The sequence below is a fragment of the Oryx dammah genome, unplaced genomic scaffold, assembly GCF_014754425.2.
Source record: "Oryx dammah isolate SB20612 unplaced genomic scaffold, SCBI_Odam_1.1 HiC_scaffold_28, whole genome shotgun sequence".
In the NCBI taxonomy this organism is placed as follows: Eukaryota; Metazoa; Chordata; class Mammalia; order Artiodactyla; family Bovidae; genus Oryx; species Oryx dammah.
The window spans coordinates 109,763,714-109,785,931 of NW_024070212.1; the positions used below are offsets into that span (position 1 = coordinate 109,763,714).

The 22,218-nt window shown below is 49.7% G+C and overlaps 1 protein-coding gene across 2 annotated transcripts in view; it reads left to right on the plus strand.

The window, feature by feature from the left end:
• The window catches only part of CSMD2 (CUB and Sushi multiple domains 2), a 677,707-nt gene that overhangs the window by 339,843 nt on the left and 315,646 nt on the right, over positions 1-22,218 (plus strand). For both annotated transcript variants that reach the window (XM_040231766.1, XM_040231767.1), the window contains exons 6-7: positions 3,128-3,240; positions 20,051-20,128. In XM_040231766.1, coding sequence (XP_040087700.1) covers positions 3,128-3,240; positions 20,051-20,128 — 191 coding nt within the window. The remainder of the gene's footprint in view (positions 1-3,127; positions 3,241-20,050; positions 20,129-22,218) is intronic.

A 22,218-nucleotide genomic window follows, 5' to 3' on the forward strand; every position in this document is an offset into this window, starting at 1 on the left:
ATTATTCAGGTAAATTCTCCCTATTTCTACTTCCTTATGTAAATAGCCTCCAAGCTTTGTCATTGAGATAGAATTGAATTTGGCCTGGGGAAGAAAAAACCCACAATACTGTTTGTGGCTCCTTAGAAAACTTAAATGACTCCGCCTGTAATAAACTATTTTAAATGGGATCTGGTAAAATACAGTAATTGGTTTCTGTTATAGCTCCTACTATAGCAGTGTGGGTGATATTCCTGGAGTTTGGTGTGTGTCAGCATTTTCATTACAGTAAAAACTCAGTTTTTCGGGGTGAGAGGCTCCTCGGTTAGTTCCTTTGTTTAATACGCATTTATGGAGACCCACTGCTGGATCTCTCTCCCTTTCACGCCTCCAGATCATCTCCCCTCCCTTTTCTACCCTGTTCCACAGTTAGGAAGACTTACTTGTCAGACTACACCAGCAATCTTCCTTGCTCTCTGGCTTCCAATTGTGCTAGACCAACAGAAGCATCAGCAGTAGATGGGAGGAGGGGAGGCAGGAGAATGAATTCCGGGTATTCATTCCTTGCTCCGTCCTGGTAGGAATCTGTGCAAACTGGCTGTAGTCCCAGCTGACCAAAGATCTGGGTCCTTACTAAGCTTCAGGGCTCACCATTTCTGTCCAGGTCTGTGAGGGGTTAGCCATACCCTTGTTACCAGCCTCAGAATACTGCCCCATCCTTGAGGTGACGAGAACATTCATTCACCCAGAATTATTCTCAGACGACCGAGCCACCTGTTTTCTGCTGGAATCCTGACACACCTACTTGTGTCAGGCATTGTGTTAGATGCTCAGTACAAAGATGAAGAACAAAGATGATGGAGAATAAAACAGCAGCTGCCACTTACCGAGAGCTTTCTAATTGCTGGAGATGGTGCTAAAGTCTTTTTTGTGTATCACCTCATTCAGTCCTTGCAACCCTTTCAGGGAGGGATTATTTTCCTCATTTTACAGATAAAGTCACAGAGAATGTAAGTAATTTTCATAAGATAACACAGCCAATCCCTCCAGAGCCCCAGCTTCCCCCGTTCTGCCCACCCACCCACCTGTCTGCACTGCCCTCTTGGAGGCATCGTCTAGGGAGACACACACCTGGATGAATGAATTACAATCTGAGTAACTTGCTGTGGCATCACAGAGGAGGGGAAAGGGAATTATGTTTATTGAGTTAATACGTGTCAAATAGTGGGCTAGGTCCTGTACCCGGAAGTCCCCTCACTTATTCCCATGGACTCTCCAGGCTGGTGTTATCGTTCCATCTTCAGAAAGATGGAATAACTGGTCACACTGATTGGACGTGGTGAAACCTGGATCTGAACCTAAATCTGTGTGGTATCAGAGCCGAGGAGAGTAGGAAAGACCTTCCTGGGTGGGGACGTGGTATTTGCGGGTGTCCCAGAGTCGTCTCGCGTGACACGGCTGGTGCAGGGGAGAGGGTTACTCGTGGGTGTATTCCAGGCAGAAAAGGCAAAGCCATGGGAATTCCTTGCTGGTCCAGTGGTTAAGAATCCACCTTCCAGTGCAGGGGACGTGGGTTCCTACTTGGTCAGGAAACTAAAATCCCACATGCCTCGGGGCAGCTCTAAACCCACACATGCCACAAGGAAAGTTCCCATATAACTCAATGAAGGTCCCGCATGCTGCAGCTGAGACTCAACACAGCCAAATAAATAATAATAATGAAAGGGCAAAGACATGGGAAAGGAGAAAGCTTGGAATGCTTAGGTGTGATCAGGGTGTTCGGGCAGGGTAGGAGGGATGGTACCGAAGGGGACGCGTCAGGAGGTCTGGTCCCTGATTCAGACACAGGGAGGAGGAGCAGGGAGACACTAGTTCTTGGCTGCTGGAGGCTGTGGGGTCCAGGAGAGAAGGGGGTGCTCCCAGAGTGCGGGGCGGGGTGGGAGGAAAGAGCAGAGAGGGGAGGGGCACTGGAGGCTTAGCCTGAGTGTGGCGAGGGGAGAGGGCCCTCCCGAGGGGAGCCTCTCCTTTTCAAGAAGGAGACAGGATAGGAAGTTTGGAAGGCCAGTTTTGTGTGGCCACTGGGGAGGCCACAGAAGGTTCTTGAGCTCTGAGCAACTCTAGAAGGAAAGATCTGATTGACGTGAAAGCTGGCCCAGGGTGCAGCTGGGCAGAAGGCTAGGGCAGCGACCGGCGGCAGGAGGGCATATGCTGGTGTCGACCCACTGAGCCGGACTGGCTAGAACTCGGAGGAGGCTCCGTTAAGGGAGGAGAGGCAGCCTGGAAGCAGGAAGGGGTAGTGAGGGGCAGGGCGGAGGCAGCAGGGATGGGCAGGAGGCAGAGGAGACCCAGGGCCTAGTGAGTGACCCCGAAATGGGCTCTCACACCTGGGAAGGTCACGTTGCACACAGTGGCTGCCTGAGCCCTTTCTCCTGACTTCGCGTAGGCCCCGAGGGGCTTGCTTGGGGAGGCTGAACCTCTGCCCCTGAGTGCAGGGGGGGTGGTGGGGGCAGGGGCTGAACCTCTGCTGGAGAGCTGGGGCTGGTCCTCTGTCTGGAGCTGGATCTTTGTGGGACAGTGGGCCTCTGCTGGAGGTGGGTGTGTGGGCCTCTGCTGGGGGGCAGTGGGCCTCTGCTTGGAGGGCTGGGTCTCTCTCCTGGGTGGCCAGACCTCACTGGGAGAAACAGTCCCCTGCTCCTGGCCTGAAGTACGGCTCCCTCCTCTCAGTGTCTCCCTGGTGGCTCAGGTGGTAAAGAATCTGCCTGCAATGCAGCAGACCGGATTTGATCCCTGGCTTGGGAAGATACCCTGGAGAAGGGAATGGTTACCTACTCCAGTATTCTTGCCTGGGAAATCCTAAGGACAGAGAGGCCTGGTGGGCTACAGTCCATGGGGTCCCAAAGAGTCAGACATGACTAAGCAACAAAGCACATGTGCCCAGCCTCTCAGCAGTGGAAAGAACCCCTGGAGGAGCCAGCTCAAGCCACCCAGGTCCCAGGCTCCTTGTTGCAGGGCGGCTGGGGCAGCGTGGCCCTCCCTTCTGCCAGGGCAGAGGCCCCAGCACATGTGGGCAGTGGAGAGACTCCCGGGTGCTCAGTCTCAACCAGCTGTGGTCCCTCACCTCCCCCTCCCCTACTTCCTGTCCCCACAGGTTCACTGGAGCCAGCCTCCCAGCCCCCGTCATCAGCAGCAAGAACTGGTTACGGCTGCACTTCACATCGGATGGCAACCACCGCCAGCGTGGCTTCAGTGCCCAGTACCAAGGTAGGTAGGGCCGGCGGCAGAGATGTCCCCAAACTGGGTGTACTTGCCTCTGTTGTCCTGCTCTTATTTGCAGACCCAGAGGTCTGCATTTCAGCATCTCTGCATCTGCTGTTGTAGTCTGTTGCCCAAGGGAGGACACTTCTTGAATTGTGTAGAATTGTGTGCCCTGAGCTGCCCCTCTTCAGACCAGTGGAATCTTAATAGTTTATACCAGGGGCCTCCTAAGAGCCAGGCACTGTGCTTGGCACTTGGTCAGCATCGTCTCACTTAATCTTTGTCATTACCCTGTGAAGCAAATACTGTCACCATCTCCATCTGATGGACAAGGGAACCGAGGCTCAGAGAAATTAAACCAGTTTCCCAAGGCTATCTGAACTCCTGCTGCTCGAATCCAGAGCCCACCCTCCTACTGGCAGAGTTTAGCCCACCCCAGGGTAAAGTAGGAGAGCTGCCCATATCTTACCTCTCATTCATTTCGTGTAGAACACAAATGTTTGACAAATGACAGGTGAAACTTTTAGGGAGCTCTCCAGCTTAGATGCTCAAATATGGGAAGAGCTCTCTGGGGGCAAGAGATCAGACCCAAAATGGCAGGTGGAAACTGCAGGTAAGCAGATTTCTGCTCCATCCATGATGAATTTCCTAACTCGGAGAGGAGAGTTGCCCATGAAAAGGAGTGCACTAATCCTAAGGTGGGGAGTCCTCTGCACCTGGAGGAGATCCCAAAGTCCGGTGGATGGTAGGTGTAGATGACAACCTTCCTTTTCAACCTTGAGTTTGTCCAAAATACACAGAATTTATCCATGGAGATAAACATAAGGATTGGTTTCAAACTTGCTCATTAACCCATTGCTATCACCAGTTATGGGCTTCCCAGACTCAAGTTCGATCCCTGGGTCAGGAAGATCCCCTGGAGGAGGGCATGGCAACCCACTCCAGTATTCTTGCCTGGATAATCTCATGGACAGAGAAACCTGGAAGGCTAAAGTGCATAGGGTCACAAAGAGTGGGATACAACTGAAACAGCTTAGCATGCACGCACACACTGGTGGCTCAGGGGCAAAGAATCTGCCTGCCAATATAGGAGACGTGGGTTCTATCCCTGGGTAGGGAAGAGCCCCTGAAGGAGGAAATGGCAACCCACTCCAGTATTCTTGCCTGGGAAATCCCATGGACAGAGGAGCCTGGTGGGCTACAGTCCAAGGGGTCCCAAGAGAGTCAGACACAACATAGTGACTAAACAACAAAAATCACCGATTACAAATGGAAGCTGGTACTGATAGACTCAGTGTGGATTTGTCTTGCCCACCTATTAAGTAGAGGCCCTGTAAGAGGCCCTGAGGAATAAAGAGTGGGCTGTATTGGGAGTGAGAGAGTACGTGTATCAATCAGCGTGCATAGGACACAGGCCTGACGAAGAGGGTGCAGTGATCAAGGCCACACCACCGTTAGGAGGGAGCCCCAACTCCTGGGGAGGAGCCGGGCAGCCTGTCTTTCCATGCCCCACCTCGGAGGCGCTGAGGCTTTGGCCTGAACACTGAGCACCCTGCCCACCCTAGATGTGGCACCGGCAGGGCGCGGGCCCCCAGGGCCAGGCTTTCAGGCCGGGAACTGGGATAAAAGCAGCATTGGGAGCAGAAACATGACCTCTAGAATCTGAATCTTTTATGCACAGCCTCATCCTTAGCCTTGGGTAGCAGGACTCCCTTGCAATTATTTTTAAAAAATGAACAGGAAGCCAACTTTGACAAGCTTCACAAACCCTGGCTCCAAGAACTTTCTTCGAGACATTTTTGTTTGTTTGTTTTCTGCTGCACCTGAGGTCAGGCCTCTGTGGGAGTGAAGCACCTCTTCGGCTCTTCCTGTCGTGTTTTCTAAAACAGAGAAGCAGAAATGAATATCGTTGACTCATCTGATAAAGAGGTTCCAGGTGTTTCTTATATAAGTCAAGTTATAGCCATGGTCATAGCTTAGGGTTTGCTGCCAGATAACCGGCAACGAGAACACCGACCAGGCAGTCTCGAGAAGGTCAGGAGCACGTATCCATTGCGTGCCTGCCCTGCACCAGGCCTGCACCAGGCCCTGCACCAGGCCCTGTATGTGTGTTCATCCTCCCCTCAGCACGGTGATGAATGTGTTTTTTAATTCCCGTATCTCAAAAGGAAGCTGAGGCTCAGAGAGCTTGTGTACCTCGCCAGACACACACAGATCACACAGACTATTCATTGCTGTTGTTCAGTTGCTCAGTCATGTCCGACTCTTTGTGACCCCGTGGACTGCAGCATGCCAGGCTTCCCTGTCCTTCACCAACTCCCAGAGCCTACTCAAACTCATGGCCATTGAGTTGGTGATGCCATCCAACCATCTCATCCTCTGTCGTCCCCTTCTCCTCCTGCCTTCAATCTTTCCCAGCATCAGGGTCTTTTCCAATGAGTCAGTTCTTCGCATCAGGTGGCATCAGTCCTTCCAATGAATATTCAGGGTTGACTTCCTTTAGGATTGACTGGTTTGATCTCCTTGCTGTTCAAGGGACTCTCGAGTCTTCTCCAGCACCACAGTTCAAAAGCATCAGTTCTTGGACACTCGGCCTTCACTGATGGTCCAACTCTCTCATCCATACATGACTACTGAAAAAAACCATAGCTTTGACTATGCACACCTTTGTCGGCAAAGTGATGTCTCTGCTTTTTCAGCATATCAGTGATGAAGCCCAAATTCATTCACAGGCCTATGTGAGTTTTTCTGGAAAATCACAAGGCCTTCTCCTATGGGGCTATGGTTGCCTCACTTTTCTTATTTGACTGGTAGCTTTTAAACTTTGTTTTGTTAATCTCATCCCACCATAAAAAAAAATACATTTTTTCCATTACAACCTGGACACACATATATATCTGTAGACCTAAAAGGAAAATGTCACCAGTTGCTATTTACCCTTAGTAAGTATGATGCACCCTGAAAATTTCTTTTCCAATTTTTAGTATTAGTTGCAGCTTTTAAATCGATTTCACAAGTCTGTAGCAAGGAACAACCCACAGTCTGAAAAATGGTGTTAGTTACAAACTTCTCAAAAGTAGGCTCTTTCCTATCCTCTCTCTGTCCTCCCTTATCCTCCCACAGCATAGCCCAGAACAGGATTTGCACGTTGGTGTGCACCAGTGTACCAGTGTTTCAAGAACTTGGCATTTAATAAATATTAGTTTATTCAGTTCTAAGAGCAGCTGTGTGAAGCAGGTACTACTATTAGCCCCATCTTACAGATGAGGACTGAGAGCTGCAGAGAAGGTTCCATGGTGGCTCTAGGTCTCAGCCATAGAAAGTTGGAGCCCAGGTTTGAACACCAGCCAAGCTCATCTGGACCTGGCATGCTAATACACTGTGGTGTGTGCCACTTGTGTTTAATACATGATTCTCCCCTGCGAGATTTCTCTAGTGAAACTCCAATACTGAAAACTCCAATACTTTGGCCACCATAGTGCAAGGGTCTACAGCAGTCATTTGGAGACTTAACTGACAACGTTATAAAGCAGGGTTTCTCGGCCTCTGCACTGTTGACGTTGTAGCCTGCATAATTCCCTCCAGTAGGGGCTGCCTCAGGCACTGCAGGCAGCTTAGCAGCATTCCTGGCCTCTACCCCAAAGATGCTAGATGCCAGCAGCACCCACACATGTGTGTACACACACACACACACACACACACACACACAAACACACACAGTTATGACAACCATAAATTCTCCAGACTTTGCCAAATGTCCCCCGAGCATAAAATCACCCCCAGTTGAGAACCACTGCTCTAAAGGAATGAAAGCTTTGGAACCACTAAAGAACATTTTAAGTTTTGCTACTTGTAAATTCAGTCCCAAAGAATAGCAGAGGTAGGTTTCAGTCAGGGGTCTAGGAGGAGACGGGAGCATACTTCCTGCGTGGCTGTAACTGCAGAAGGTTTAGTGAAGGGTCCAGCTACGAAGAGGAGGGTGAGAGTAAAGGAACCCAGAGCAATGATGAGGTCCCCAGGGAATAAACAGCCGAGAGGCCTTTACCACACTAGGGGAAGGGTCAGGGAAGGGGGAGCAGGAGCTGGAGCCATTGAAGAGGGGCTGCCTGGCAGAACTGAGGAGGCTGACACTGCCAACCTCCAGGGCAGGAGGGGGTGCTGGGAGTCTGTAACCGGTGCAGGAGGGGACCCCAAGAATCACTAACCAGATCTTGCCCTTCTCTCCATCACATCTGCTGTGCTTCCCATCTGCCAACCCAACAGGAAACCAGGAACAAGGGAACAGAGGGCCTGCCCTGGTCTGCTCTGTACCCTAGGCGGCTGGCCAGTTAGACTGGCAGGCTTCCTTGTTCTCTGGCTGTCCACAGAGGTCTGGCTCTGGGGCACAGGACAGGGTGGAGAACAATGGGTCTAGGGAGTCATCCGCACGTGACCAGCTTCCCCGTGCTCGGCTTTATGGCCTTGGAATCTCAAGGGATGGAGGGCACTTCAGAGCCAGTAATTCCCAACTCCTGTTATCAGTGGAGGTTTTGTCCCAGAGAAACAAACAAGAAAAATAAATGTAACTGAAGAATTGACGCTTTTGAACTGTGGTGTTGAAGAAGACTTGAGAGTCCCTTGGACTGCAAGGAGATCCACCCAGTCCATTCTAAAGGAGATCAGTCCTGGGTGTTCATTGGAAGGACTGATGCTAAAGCTGAAACTCCAATACTTTGTCCACCTCATGTGAAGAGTTGACTCATTGGAAAAGACTCCAATGCTGGGAGGGATTGGGGGCAGGAGGAGAAGGGGACAACGGAGGATGAGATGGCTGGATGGCATCACTGACTTGATGGACATGAGTTTGGGTGAACTCCGGGAGTTGGTGATGGACAGGGAGGCCTGCTGTGCTGTGATTCATGGGGTCGCAAAAGAGTCGGACCAACTGAGCGGCTGAACTGAACTGAACCTACAACACAATGCATTCCCTTCTTGTCTCAGTCCCATCAGAATTTAGGGCTGCTCATGGCCACACACAGTTCTAACCAAAACCATGTGGTAGCAGAGGATCTGAGTTCTAGGCTGGTGCTGCCTGGAGCTGACTGTTGGAAGGTGGGCAGTCGTATTTCATTTTTGAGAAATGTGTCCCTGTGACATTACCGCGTGATAGCACAGAAAGACCCACATGACCAGACCAGTCTCTGCTCTCAAAGAGAGCAGGTTAAAGAGAGGGGCAGACACGAGTCTGTCACTTCTGTGCCGTATGAGAAGAGCTATAATCGAGGCCTGATGAAAGGTTCTGGGAGTGCATAAAGGAGCAATTCATGTTGTTGGAGACACTTAAGGAAAGCCAGACTTCAGTGTGAGTCTCAAAAAGAGGCCAGACAGACAATGGGAAGGAGCCTTCCAGGTAGAGCTCAAGCACGACAGCAGGAAAGTGCTAAGTCTAGGAACCACAAATACTTGTGTGTGTCTATAGCACAGATCAGCGAACTACAGCCTGCAGGCCAGGCTCAGCTCTCTGCTTGTTTTCATGTGGTCTTCAAGGTAAAAGGGGGTTTTATGCTGCTTTTTATTTTATTTTATTTTATTTTATTTTTTAATCTGGCCATCCCACGTGGCACACAGGATCTTAGTTCCCTGACCTGGCGATCAAACCCACACTCCCTGTACTAGAAGCATGGAGCATGTATTGGAAGCATATCTTGGAGCCACTGGACCACCAGGGGAGTTCTCACATTTTTAAATAGTTGAAGAAACAAATAAATAGTTCAAGAACATTTCATAACACATGAAAATTATATGCAATTCAAATTTTAGCATCCATAAATGAAAGGTTATTGGAACTCAGCTACGCTCATTAATAGACAAATTTTCTACTGCTTGAGTGCTGCTGGAGTTAGATAGTTTGCAACTGAGGTGAGGCATTTTACAGGAAACATTTGCTGACCTAGAGTGAAGTCTGCAGTCACGAGCGGCGATGGGCAGCTAGAGTTATGAGGCTGGAAAGTGAGGTAGGCAGTCACATCAGGTCATAAAAAGCTGCCGTGAAGCTGGGCTCCATCCCAGAGTGGTGCTTGTGCTCGCGCTCAGCGCTCAGTTATGTACAACTCTGTGCGACCCCATGGACTGTAGTCCACCAGGCTCCTCCATCCATGGGATTCTCCAGGCAAGAATACTGGAGTGGGTTGCCGTTTCCTTCTCCAGGGGATCTTCCAAGCCCAGGGATCAAACCCACTTCTCTTGCATCTTCTGCATTGGCAGGCAGATTCTTTACCTCTGTAGGGGGAAGCCCCCCATAGTGGTGAGAGGTTGATCAGAAGTTTTAACAAGAGCGGAGACATGATCACATTTTCATTTTCGAAAAATCTTTGCTCTAGAATGAAAATAATGGGAGACAGATATGCGTTTTTGGAGGATGAGAAGCTGACAAGGACCTACCTGGTGGTCCAGTGGTGGAGACTGCAATTCCAATGCAGGGGGAACACGTTCAAACCCTGAAAGGGGAACTAAGATCCTGCATGCCTCATGGCATGGCCAAAGAAAATTTTTTTAATGATGACAGTGAAGATCCAGAGTTTAGGCAGAAGCAGTAAGAGATGGAGAAGGGGAGATAGACCAGAAGAGCTCCTTCTGTGATCAGCCACCCTGGACTCAGTATGTGTCAGGCTTGGGAGTGAGAGGGGATGGGGGAAAGAAGATGAATGAGTCAGAGATGAATCTTAGGTTTTTAGCTTGAGTAAGTGAGTAAAATAAATGACAATATTAACCAAGATGGTCCCTGGCAGAGGCAGATGGGGGACGGAGTTTGCTTGGGATGCATTGATTCTGAGGTAGTGTGGGATGCCAGGGTTCGGGAGACTATCTGATAGACAGTTGTCTCTTCTGTCAATCTGTAGCTCAGAGAAGAAGGGTCTTGGCTAGAGAAAAAGATACGAAAGCTTTCAGGCAAAGTAGAGGCTGAGGTCGCCAATCCCATCTTAAGGCATGAGTCCTCCCATGCATGTAACAGAAGAGAAGTGGGTCAAAAGAATGGGCTTTCCACGTGGGTTCCTTGGAGACCGTGGGGTTCTCCCAGCAGCTGTTTTGCAAACGGCTGAGCAGGTGGGATTTCCACCCCAACTTCACCTAGAGCAGTCCCTCTTTGATCTGTTTATAGCAGGCATGTACCTAAGCAGGTTAGAATAAGTTCCTCTACCTAAAGTATTTGGCAAGCCCAAGAGTTGAGGTTCTATAAAATTCCTTCCTGTTCTGGAAGAGCACTGAGATTGTGTCTTCAAACCCTCTGTCTCCAGGTGAGGAATATTTCCAGTCCTTCTCATTGTTTCCTTGGGTGTTTTGGTTTTGGTTTTCTTTTTTTAAGCCTACAAGGAATGACAGTGAGAAGAGCCTTTCTTAAATGCCCACAGTGGCCGCTGATCACAAGGGGTGAGGGGTTACCCTGGAGGGAAGGCAACCCCCTTCACTGTTGCTTTCCTCTTCTGAAGAGGGAATAGTCATTTTAACTCCACAAGGTGACTAGAAGTTGAAGGAGCTCCTGGTAAAATGTCTCACACTTGGCAGGCGCTCTTGAAATGGGAACTTGAAGCTTCCTACCCAATTCATCACCTTGACCCCTGTTCTATGGGAAACCCTCAAGCAGTGAGAGCGAGCTGGTGGCTCTGGCTCCTTTCACGTGTCCCCCTTGCTGTTGCTCTGACCCGATGATAATCCTCAAGTGACTGTACCTCCCTGCAGCCAGATCCTAGCCTGGCCCCGCAGTCCCTCCCACTGCCTCTCTCAAGTCTACCCTAGTGACTCTGAGATTGGAAGGTTTTCTGCTCTCTAGAAGTCCCGTGCTGAGTCTCAGTTGTCTGCCCAAGAAACATTTCTATTTGAGAACAATTGGCATTTACTGAGATGCTGGAGGCTTTTTATGGTAAACAAGCTGAAGCTTCTGATTTTCACATAAACACATTGAGTTTTTGCCTCTGACTGATCCACAGTCCTGGGCCAGTGCCTCAGGCACCCCGTGGTCCGAGATCCAACTTATTTGCTCTATTCTTGTTGGCCCTCTGAACTGCTGCCCGACCCTTAGCAGCCTCATTTCCAAGTTTAGGCCTCCGGGGTCCTCAGAATGAATCTCAGGATCCCGGGGGCTGAGTACTCACAAAGCCAAGCTCCTGAGTTCAATCAATAGTGAGCCTAAACTGAAAAGTGAGTGTGAACACACATGTGACACCCCCTCACCTTACCAGGCTTCAAGCGTCACCCCTTCCTTTTTCCAGAAATGAATTCAAAGCACAAATTCTGTTAACAGTGGGTCATTCATCCGTTCAGTCATCAAACTCTTTGGAAACCTTCTAAGTGACTGGCTCTGTGTCTGCCCCAGGATGCAGACATAGGAGCCCATGAGGCAAATTGCTAGAACCAGATCTGATGGGGCCATGTAATGAGGGTTTCAGCGGAGGTCCAAGTGAAGCCTGGAGAGGGCACTGCCTTCTCCCTGAGACAAAGAGACAGAGAGAAGATAACCTCTGAGCGAGATGGAGCCAGGAAGAGAAGAGGAGAAAGGATGTTCCAGGGAGAAACAACAGCATCACAAAGGTGACTAAAAGCAATAACCCATGGCCATAGTGAGTCCCTTAAACATCTGTCTTCCGGTCATCTCCTCCAGCTGACTTCTGGGAAGTTACTCATGAAGAGGGCTGCACAGCCCGTTATTAATAGCAAAGCATTTAGCTATTCTTTTTCAAGTTCTTTTCCCATTTATCTTATTACCGAGTATTGAGCAGAGTTCCCTGTGCTACAAAATAGGGTTAGGGTTAGACACATGTGTGTTTAACAGTCACCTTGCTGTATACCTGAAACTAACATAACATTGTTAATTATATAAAATTAAAAAATTTAAAAAATAGCGAAGCACTCCCCTAGGAATTAGAACATGCCCCCTCTTACACTGCTACCCATAAACCATGGGCCACCCCTGATGCCGTCGCCCTTCTACTATGCCAGAGTCCTTGTCTACTTTAGGAGTTCCAGCAGCATGGTGAGTTTTGCGTGTTAACCCAGAAACTGAACCAGCAGCTCCCAACAGAGCACTACTTACAATCTAAGTTGGGTTGATGATTCCTTTCCCACCATATTTTAAAAATCACCCAGCTTCGGAGGGAATCTGCAGAAATTTCTCAACTATCCATTATCCTTCAGCACTTGCATTCTTAGCAGTGGTCATTGCCAGAGATTTGAGGGATCTTTTAATGATTTTGGCACCAGTTTTTTGCTCTTCATTTAGCTGGAGCAGTGAATCCAAGCCTGGAATGCACTGAAGCAAAGCACCCAGGTGATGCCTTTGTCAACAGCAGCTCTTGCAGCATTCAGAGCATCTGGGACTATTTTCATCCTCTTCCACGTTACTTGTTCCAGCAATCTTCAGCAGAGTTACTCCATCTGAAGTTTTGCCAGATGCTCACTTAGTTTTTCTTTTTCCTGGTCACTAATAGTAACATTCTAAATGCTCAGTGACTCTTTAAATATGTTTCTCAATTTGAATATTGCTACCCTTTCCTTGCAAGAATGTGGCATCACCTTTGGTCACAATAACCTCTCCACCTTTTCCTAGGTCATGATGCAAAACATCTTAAAGACTGAGGGTTTGGCTTACTTTTCCAAACACTGTACCATCAGTAGCAGCAGCTTTGTTGGGTTCATTCTATGACACCAAACCTTGGAGCTTCGGTTCAGTTCAATTCAGTCACTCAGTCATGTCCAACTCTTTGTGACCCCATGGCTGCAGCATGCCAGGCTATCCTGCTGCTACTGCTGCTGCTAAGTAGCTTCAGTTGTGTCCGATTCTGTGCGACCCCATAGACGGCAGCCCACCAGGCTCCCCTATCCCTGGGATTCTCCAGGCAAGAACACTGGAGTGGGTTGCCATTTCCTCCTCCAATGCATGAAAATGGAAAGTGAAAGTGAAGCCGCTCAATCGTGTCTGACTCTTAGCGACCCCCCTATCCATCACTAACTTCTGGAGCTTGCTCAAACTCATGCCCATTAAGTCAATGATACCATCCAACCATCTCATCCTCTGTTTTCCCCCTGCCTCCAGTCTTTCCCAGCATCAGGGTCTTTTCAAATGAGTCAGTTCTTCGCATCGGGTGGCCAAAGTATTGGAGCTTCTGCTTCAGCATCAGTCCTTCCAATGAATATTTAGGATGAATTCCTTAAGATTGACTGGTTTGATCTCCTTGTTTTCCAAAGGACTCACAAGAGTCTTCTTCAACACCACATTTCAAAAGCATCAATTCTTCAGTGCTCAGCTTTCTTTATGGTCCAACTCTCACATCCATATATGGCTACTGGAAAAACCATAGCTTTGACTAGATGAATCTTTCTTTATTGGCAAAGTAATGTCTCTGCTTTTTAATATGCTGTCTAGGTTGGTCATAGCTTTTCTTCCAAGATGCAAGTGGCTTTTAATTTCACAGCTGCAGTCACCATCTGCAGTGATTTTGGAGCTCAAGAAAATGAAGTCTGTCACTGTTTCCACTGGTTCCTCATCTATTTGCCATGAAGTGATGAGACCGGATGCCATGATCTTCATTACTTAAAAATGGAAATCTGGTACTCCCCTGGTGGTCCAGAGCTAAGACTCTACACTCTCAGTGCAGAGGGCCTGGGTTCGATCCCTAGTCAGGGAACTAGATCCCACATGCACCAAATAAGAGTTCACTTGCATCTTCACCAAATTTTGTATCTTTGGCATTAATCTTGGTGAGATGAAGAGCCAGTGTGCCAGACCCTGGCTTGGTCTAGCAAAGGACAGTGAGTACTGAAAGCATTTCTGCAGGGCATTGATGGCCAGCCCAGTGTGGAGCTTGGGCTGTTATAACCCCAAAGTCAACTTTCATCCTATTTCAAATGAGTGTACAGAGAGCATTTTCAGTAATTACAACCAAAGACTCACGGGGCATTGGCAGTTTCCAAAGTGAGCGTGATGGACTGGACACTGGAAGCCACCAGTATCCTGGAATCCCCGTTTCTTAGCTTTCGATGTATTAGTCAAGTAAGGAGGTAGGTAATCTTAGTTCTTGCACCTTCAGTTCCTAATTCAGCATTCAGTGTTTTCCTGTCCTCTGTTGTAAGCACGCCCTTTGAACCTCTGTGGTTACAGCAGAAATCCTGTCGCTGGTCTCTGTCTCCATTTGTAGAAATTGTGGCAAATGGAACAGTCTCTCCAGGGTTTATCACAGGTTTGGGCTGCTTGTTTAGCTCAACAGTTACAGTGTCCACACCCAGCATCACACCTTTCCTGATTTCCACCGGATTAGCACCTTTGCTAATCTCAAAGCCTTCCACGGCAATCAAGCGTGCCAGTGCACTCTCATTGGGGTTGCCATCCCAGATTCTTCATTTGTGTGTTGGCAGCATCCTGATCACATCGGATGTGATAGTTTTATATCCTTTAAGTCAGTTGACCTGGCAACAGATACCTCATCTTTTGTTACTTCGAGGTGTCCCCAGCCCTATTCTGTAATCATTCTGCTTCCCACTGTTGTTCTTCGTAGTAAGGATTTCCCCATCTGCTAGAAGGTCTACACCTTGAAGCATTAGGCCTTAGGCATCTTCACCAAATTTTGTATCTTTGGCATGAATCTCCGTGAGATGAAGAGCCAGTGAGCCAGACCCTGGCTTGGTCTAGCAAAGGACAGTGAGTACTGAAAGCATTTTTGCAGGGCGCTGGTGGCCAGGCAGCAAGGCAGGCCCTCTGTGAGAAGGGAGAGGTAGAATACAGCACGTACACCCAAGTTGCCAAAGTGGTGATCAGATTTCCATTTTTAAAAAAAATTATGGCCTGTCAGCAGGCCACATTTTTTTTAATGTTTGTTTATTTATTTATTTGGCTCTGCTGGGTCTTCGTTGCAGCACACAGGAGCTTTAGCTGAAGCATGGGAACCCTTAGTTGTTGCATGTGGGATCTAGTTCCCTGACTAGGAATCAAACCCAGGGCCCCTGCATTGAGAGCACAAAGTCTTAGCCACTGGACCACCAGGGGAGTCTCAGATTTCCATCTTTAAGTAACCTTTTTGAAGATGGGCTAAAGACAGTGACTCAGTGAACAAAAACCAAGCAGAAAAAGGTGTGTTTAGGGCAGGAGTGGCGTAGAAGATAGAAGGCTACACATTGGAGAGATTTTATGAGGTTGAATGGGCTGGATTTAGTGTGGATGAAGGGATGGGCCAGCCAGCAGGCCAGCCAGGTGCTGGGCAAAGGCGAGTGGTCAGGTGAGTGCAGGCGCTCCCTGTTGTGCAGGGAAGTCTGAATGCGCTGGAATGAGAAGCCGTATATTCCACGTACTTCTGGGTTCCTAGAGCCGTGGTGGCGGATTAGGCCACCCTCCCCTCTCTCCTTCCCCAGCAGATCCTTGTCTCCCCTAGTTCAGCCCGATAACTGATGCTGCAGACTAGAGAGGCATTTGTATTGCCAGATTCTTCTAGCTAAATGTGTACCATGTGTCCTGCTAACCTTTACAACAGCGGGAAAAATGTCTAGTAATTAACCAGAATATAAAGGATGACTGGAGCAGCCTGGCAGTCTCCTGCAGTCATTATCATTCAGAGGAGACGAATGTACCTACCAAGATTTCCATCAACCAGTTAAAGCCAGCACTTTTCTCTCGGGAGTCCTGCCTCTGTTCACATACAGTACAAACACAGGCAGAAGTGTGAATTATATTTGTATGTGAATGTTTGCAGCCACGCATACACAGGAGCACAGAGGTGTTCTCGTGAGTATGCTGGTCGTAGATGGATGTACATGGATGTGTGACATGCACGTGTGCACTGGGGCTGTGCGTTCAAGTGTCGCTGGGACCAAGGAGCCGGCCCCAGGCTCACTTTCTCTCCCTTTCACCAATGATGACAGAGTCCTCTTGAGCCCAGTACTTCAACATAATGTCATAGGTGCTACGCTAGTGGGCGCTATAATGAATGAATGTTCAAACAAGACCAAATGCACCCCAGAGATTCTCCAGGTCCGTGCTGTTTTGCCTTTGGGTTCTGATTCGGTCTGTCAGCAGTGGAGACCTAGAGAGAAGGGCGCCCTTGTTCTCTTATCCTTCACACTAGGTCTCCCCTTGTCTGTCCAGCTAGCTCATTCAGTCAGCCACCACACACTTGCTCAGGCTGAGACAGATTAGCTGTCCATAATCCAGGGTGTACCTGCTTCCCTTGGCTTGTCCCAAAACTGCGACCCCACCATATGGAGGTGGTTTCTGGAGGCTAAGATCCCTGGTGACGGGGATCTTGTCGAGTGGTATCCCCCAGCCAGGTCACTTTCCTGACCCATTCTTCAGTTCTGGCGATGGCTTGGGCCACCTGTAGGCGCTACCTCCCCCAGAGTCTGGGCCAGGGCCAGCTGGGCCTGGACATACTTTTTCTGAGAGGTTGTATTGTTGGTGTGAGGAGCCTCTGCCTACAGAGCTGCAGCCCCTGCATTTCCCAAGCTTACGTGGGAGGCCCACCGACTGCGTGAGTGACACAGCCTCTCGGACCTGGCTCAGACGGGCAGAGGGTCCCAAAGTTTTTATAAGGAGCTCCCTCAAGCTTTTCAGATTCCTTCTTCACAGGTTCTTGCCATCGCTTTAACAAACTGCAACCTGTGGCGAGTAGCAAGACACACGAGAGGAAGAGTGGAGTTAGTTCCTGGTGCAAGGTGTGATGGCGTCACTCAGTGACTATAGGCACTGCTGTATCAAGTTAGACAGTCTTTCTGGGAGAGGACCAGTGGAGAGAATGGACGCAGGTTGCCCTCTGGGGCCTGGAGGTGGGGAAGGGGCAGAGGCCTCTTTCTCAAAGCAACCTGGGGAAGAGAGGAAGAGGGCTCCCCCTTTGACACCCCTCATGTCCACCAGCATCTCAAGGTCCCCCTTCAGCAGCTACAAGGAAAACTCAAGCAGTGTTTGCCCTGGGAAAGGCGTCCTCGGGGCTCTGGCTCCCTTCTGCTCCCCCGCCTCCAGTGGACACTAGAACCTGAAACTAGGGGCGTGGGAGGACTGACTTGCCTCCTCCTCCTTCACCAGATGCCCTGAGCCATCTCTGCAGACCTGCCCTCGGATGGGCTGCCCTTTGTCATAAAGACCCCTCTCCCCACCCCTGCCCAGTGCTGGGACCACTTCTGTTCTCCTGGGTGTGTGCATGCTAAGTCACTTCAGTCGTGTCCGACACCTTGTGACCCCATGGACTGTAGCCCGCCAGGCTCCTCTGTGCATGGGATTCTCCAGGCAAGAATACTGGAGTGGGCTGCATGCCCTCCTCCAGGGGATTCCCTACCCAGGGATCGAACCTGCGCCTCCCACATCTCCTGTGTTGGCAGGCGGGTTCTTTACCACTAGCGTCACCTGGGGGGCCCCTCCTATTTTCTTAGGGATGCTGAATCAGAGGACATTTTTCCCTTGCTGCACCGTTATTAGCTAGGCTTGAATAATGCATGTTTCCCTGCTAATACGCTCTGTTTGATAATGGACCTACGTTAGTGTTCATTGGAAATTTTCCTGCTGGATACACATGGAGAGTAATGCACATTTATAAAAAGAATTTGAATGCATGTTGAGAAGTGGTGACTCCGTGGTAGTAACTGAATTTTATCAGGCATTCAGCTTAGACAGCAGCTAGCTGGGATACCAACCTTCGGGGAGCTTTTTAATATATGCAGAGCAGGGATGAGCAGGGAGGTGAGGGCTGCAGGGAGATGGCCCGCTTTGCACACCTGATCACTACGGGCTTTAGTTCTGGTATTGCCATGTTATCTCAGGTGCAGAGTGAATCCCTGAGTCTCCAAGGGCTGAGCTGGGGAGGGGGCAGATGCTGAAGGAGGTTGACCATGCCCTTGGGATAACTTTGGGACCATGTCACATGAGAAGATGCTGAGGTCCCACCAAGAGCAAAGCTGCCTCCTGGCTATGTGACCCACAGTAAGTCACTTAAACCGCTGTGCACCCCAATTTTATTATTGACCCAGTATATATAATAACTACCAGTCAGGGTTGTTACACATGTAAGGACCAAATGAAATGATTATTGAGGGCCCAGTATGGACAAGGCGCTGTTCTAGGCATTGAGGACACAGCAATGAACAAAACAGACAGAAATCTCTGCCTTCGTGGAGCTAACATTGCAACATAGAGTGACAAAAACCAGTAAGAAAATGATATGTAAGACCAAAAGTTAGGGATAAAGTCCTTATCTTTAGGAAAGGGGATAGGGAGAGATGGGTTTGGAGGTATAGTTTTAAGTGAGTGGTCCAAGAAGGCTTCGAGGAGAAAGTAGTGTTTGCTTCAGAGGCTTCAAGGAGAAAAGGGAGCAAGTTATGAAGATATCTGGGGAAGAGCCTTCCAGGGAACCGGCAGGCTGGAGCGAGCAGCTGTTGTATTATTGGAACATCAGAGGGGCGCTTGCAGCCGGAGAAGAGTGATGGAGGTGGAAGATGGGGTCAGAGAGGTCTCAGAGAGGGCCGATTAGTCCAGGCAGACCCTTTAAAAGACTTTGGCTTTTACTGTAGAAGAGTTGGGTTGTCCCTGAAGAGTTTTGAGCAGAGATGTAATTTGGTCTGACTTCTGTTTTAACAAGATCCCTCTGGATCTCGTGTTGAGACTAGATTAGACGGGGGCAAGCGTGGATGATGGAAGACCATGGCAACAAGAGGAAAAGTCTCAGAGATCTGAACCAGGGAGACAGATGTGCAGACTGCATTGGGGATGTATTTGGAAGTCTGCTGATAGATCCTGTATGGGTGCAAGAGAAAGAGAGAGGTCAGCGATGCCGATTTAAGTTCTAAGGTCCTCAGTCCAGGGCCTGGTACGGAGGAAGTGACAGTCGCAGTTGTTACCACTGCTGGTACCAGTCAGAGCAGAGCTGAGCTGTCTGGCGGGGGTTGTCTGGGATTCAGCAGAAAACCAAGCCATATAATCAGAGACAGGATGAAGCCCTGGGTAACCAGTAGAATGCCTTGGGTCCACAGGGATACTGAGACCCAAAGGAGATTGATGGATTCAGAGGAATGACCTTTGAAATTGTGGAGTTCTGGCTCTGGGGCTATTTGTGTGCTATTTGGCCAAGTCCTGATGAGCCATGGACTGGACTCAGTATTTGATCAAAACCATCAGGCCACCACCTGTGCCAGAAACCATCCAGTGACCTCCCAGGCTCAGCTGCTCCTGCCCACAGGAGCTGGTATGGGCTGGGCTTGGCCAGGCAGACTGACTCTGCTCCTCATGTTCTCATGCTCCTGGGCCAGCCACATCTCCCAGTGATGGCTGAGATTCAACCCGGCACTCCTAATCTGTCAGGCACCCTACAAGTCTTTGGACACGTCAAGGCCTCCATAATGACCAAATCCAAAGTCACAGGGTGATGAAATACACTCCACCTCTTTAGCAGGAAGGACTACCGTCACATTGCAATGGGTGTGGATACAGCGAGGGTGACAACTTGGGGACCTAATCCAATGTAACACCTGGCCAGGGCTGGTTCAGAAATTGGTCAGACTGGATCAGGTGAACAGAGCTAGAGGGCAGGCTGCAGGGCTTCCCATGTCGATCCTCACTACCAATTTGCAGGTAGATCACCCTGGCTGCCTCCAGGGTGCTATAAAGTGCCAGCCTCTATAGCACCTCTTCCTCCATGTTTGAGACCCTGCTGCACTTGAACCCTACCCTTGGCATATCTCTGCACAGAGAGGCTTCTGACTGTGACCCACCATGGAATGTCCCAAGCTAAGAGAGGGACCATTCTAGAGGGACCTATCCCCAGTCCCAGACAAAAACTTAACCGGATTTTTCTTTCGTTCACCTCTTTTCTAGTCAAGAAGCAAATTGAGTTGAAGTCTCGAGGTGTGAAGCTGATGCCCAGCAAAGACAACAGCCAGAAGACATCTGTGTGTAAGTGTCCGCCTTGCTGAGCCTCTTGCTTGAGGTCAGACCCGCCGGCGCTGCGACCGGCGGGGAAGCCAGATGCTGCTGCAACCGGCATCCCTTCAGCCCCGCTGCCCGCGGCCCGGGTCTGCGCGTGCGCACACTGACCTCATGGCCAGTGAGCAGCCCCGGGGCCTGCCCTTTGTCTTCTCGAGTTCCTCCCTCACATCCCCTCCCGCCTCTTCTTTCTCCCTCACTTCCCATTCTAACTACAGTCCAGGGAGTCATTACTGCTACATTTCTTTCTTTATTTTTCCTTTTGAATCACTTCCACCTGCTAAAACAACCTTTTTCTGGCTCCTCGTCTAGGAGTCAGTGAATGCCAGCTGGGATACTGGAGGCTTCAGGGCCCTGATCCAGCTCCCAAGGCAAGATTGGGAAGGGGAGAGAAGGGAATTCCTAGAACCTTCCACCATGGTCTGTGGACCTGGCTGGGCAAAGCGTGGACTAGAGGGTGGGGGTCTGCCGTCTTGAGCCGACGGGGCGGTGCTGGGGGCGCTCTCTGCTTAGACACCGGGTGGATTCTGTCCTTGAGCACATGTTCCTGCCGTTGCTGTTTGAAAGATCAAAAGGGTGATGTCCAATGCTGGGGAATGGTCTGGAATGTCGTCACCCCAGAAGAACCTGATCAGAGCCTGTGCTAAGGGGGCTTTTGATCTAGAGCATAGGAAGGTTTTCTGGAAGATTCTGGGCCACTCCAGGAGGCTGGACTTGAAAGCAGAGCAGATTTTTCCAAGAAACACTCCTTTTTCATTCTGGAAGTAGAGATGAGGAGCCTCCCTTGGGCCTCAGAACCTGGCCTTCTGGTCTACCTCCTCCCTCCCTTTGCCTGTTTGTCTCATGCCTTTTTCTCTCTCCCTCACTTTCCACCTGCACTGTCCTCCTTCCTTCCACCTTCCTCTCCCTTCACCCAATCTGCTTTCCCCTCTCTTTCTCTCTACTCTGCTCCCTGCTGAACCCCTCCATTTCTCTTTCACCTCCACATGCTCACTTTTCCCGTGATGCTAGAAGTACTTGCTGGAGAGAAGTGAAGAGAGGCCGTGGGTGGTTCCAGAGCGCCGTGATTTGGTGGCAGGGAGCAGGGGGAGAGGCAGTTTGGTCCCAATGTCCTGACGAAACCAAGCCTGACTGTGACTTTTCTCTAGTCTTTCAAGTCCTCCAATTGAGGACGGGCACCACTCCTCACCCCTGGATATGGGTGTGTCTGGTCACCCTGCCACAAGGGGATTGGGTGGCAGAGGGCAGCCGGGAGGCCCTGCTTCTACATTTGACTAGGGGCCTGAGGGGCAGAGCAGAGGGTCAGGTCAAGAGTTGGCAGAGAAGACTCGAGACACAGGCTGGGCCTACATAAGCTCTTTCTTTCTGCAACCACAGAGGACCAGAGGAACCAAGGCAGGCCTTGAGTCCACAGGCAAACTTTAAGGAAATTGATTTGGGGAGCAAGTTTTTATCCCAGTTGTATCCTTGGGTAACTGTGTTACCCCAGGTACTAAACTAGTGCCTTGGTTTCCACATCTGTAAAATGGGGTGGCAAAACTTTACCCTTCTTTCCCCCTAAGGATGATGTTAGATCTGAAATGGGCCTTCCTGACCCAGGACTTCAAGAGGTCTATGAACTCGCAAGGAAATCATGTATGATGCTGTGGGTGCATTTGGGGATGGCAGGGAAGGGTCTGTGGTTTTCATTAGTTCTCAGAGGTGCCCAAAACTCCCTCCAAAAGATGAAGAAATCCTACTTTAATAAAATAATGCAAAAGCTCTTTTAAAAAATTACTATTCTCAACAAAGTACTGCTTTCCTTTCTGAGATTCTCTCAGAGAGGGATGGGTGTGTGGCTTGAGTTGCCATGGATCAGGTCCCCAAGTGTGTGCAGGGCTCTGGCCCTTTGTGTTCTGCCCAGATTCCCTGTGGACAGATGTTCTGAACTTCAGGGGAGGCGTGGGCCACACCTATATCTCCTGGCTCCTACTTACTGCCTTCATCGGAGAGTCTGTGGGCACCCTGAACCCCGGTCGCTGGTTCTCACCACCACGCATCTGCGCCTTCCTTCCCTTTTG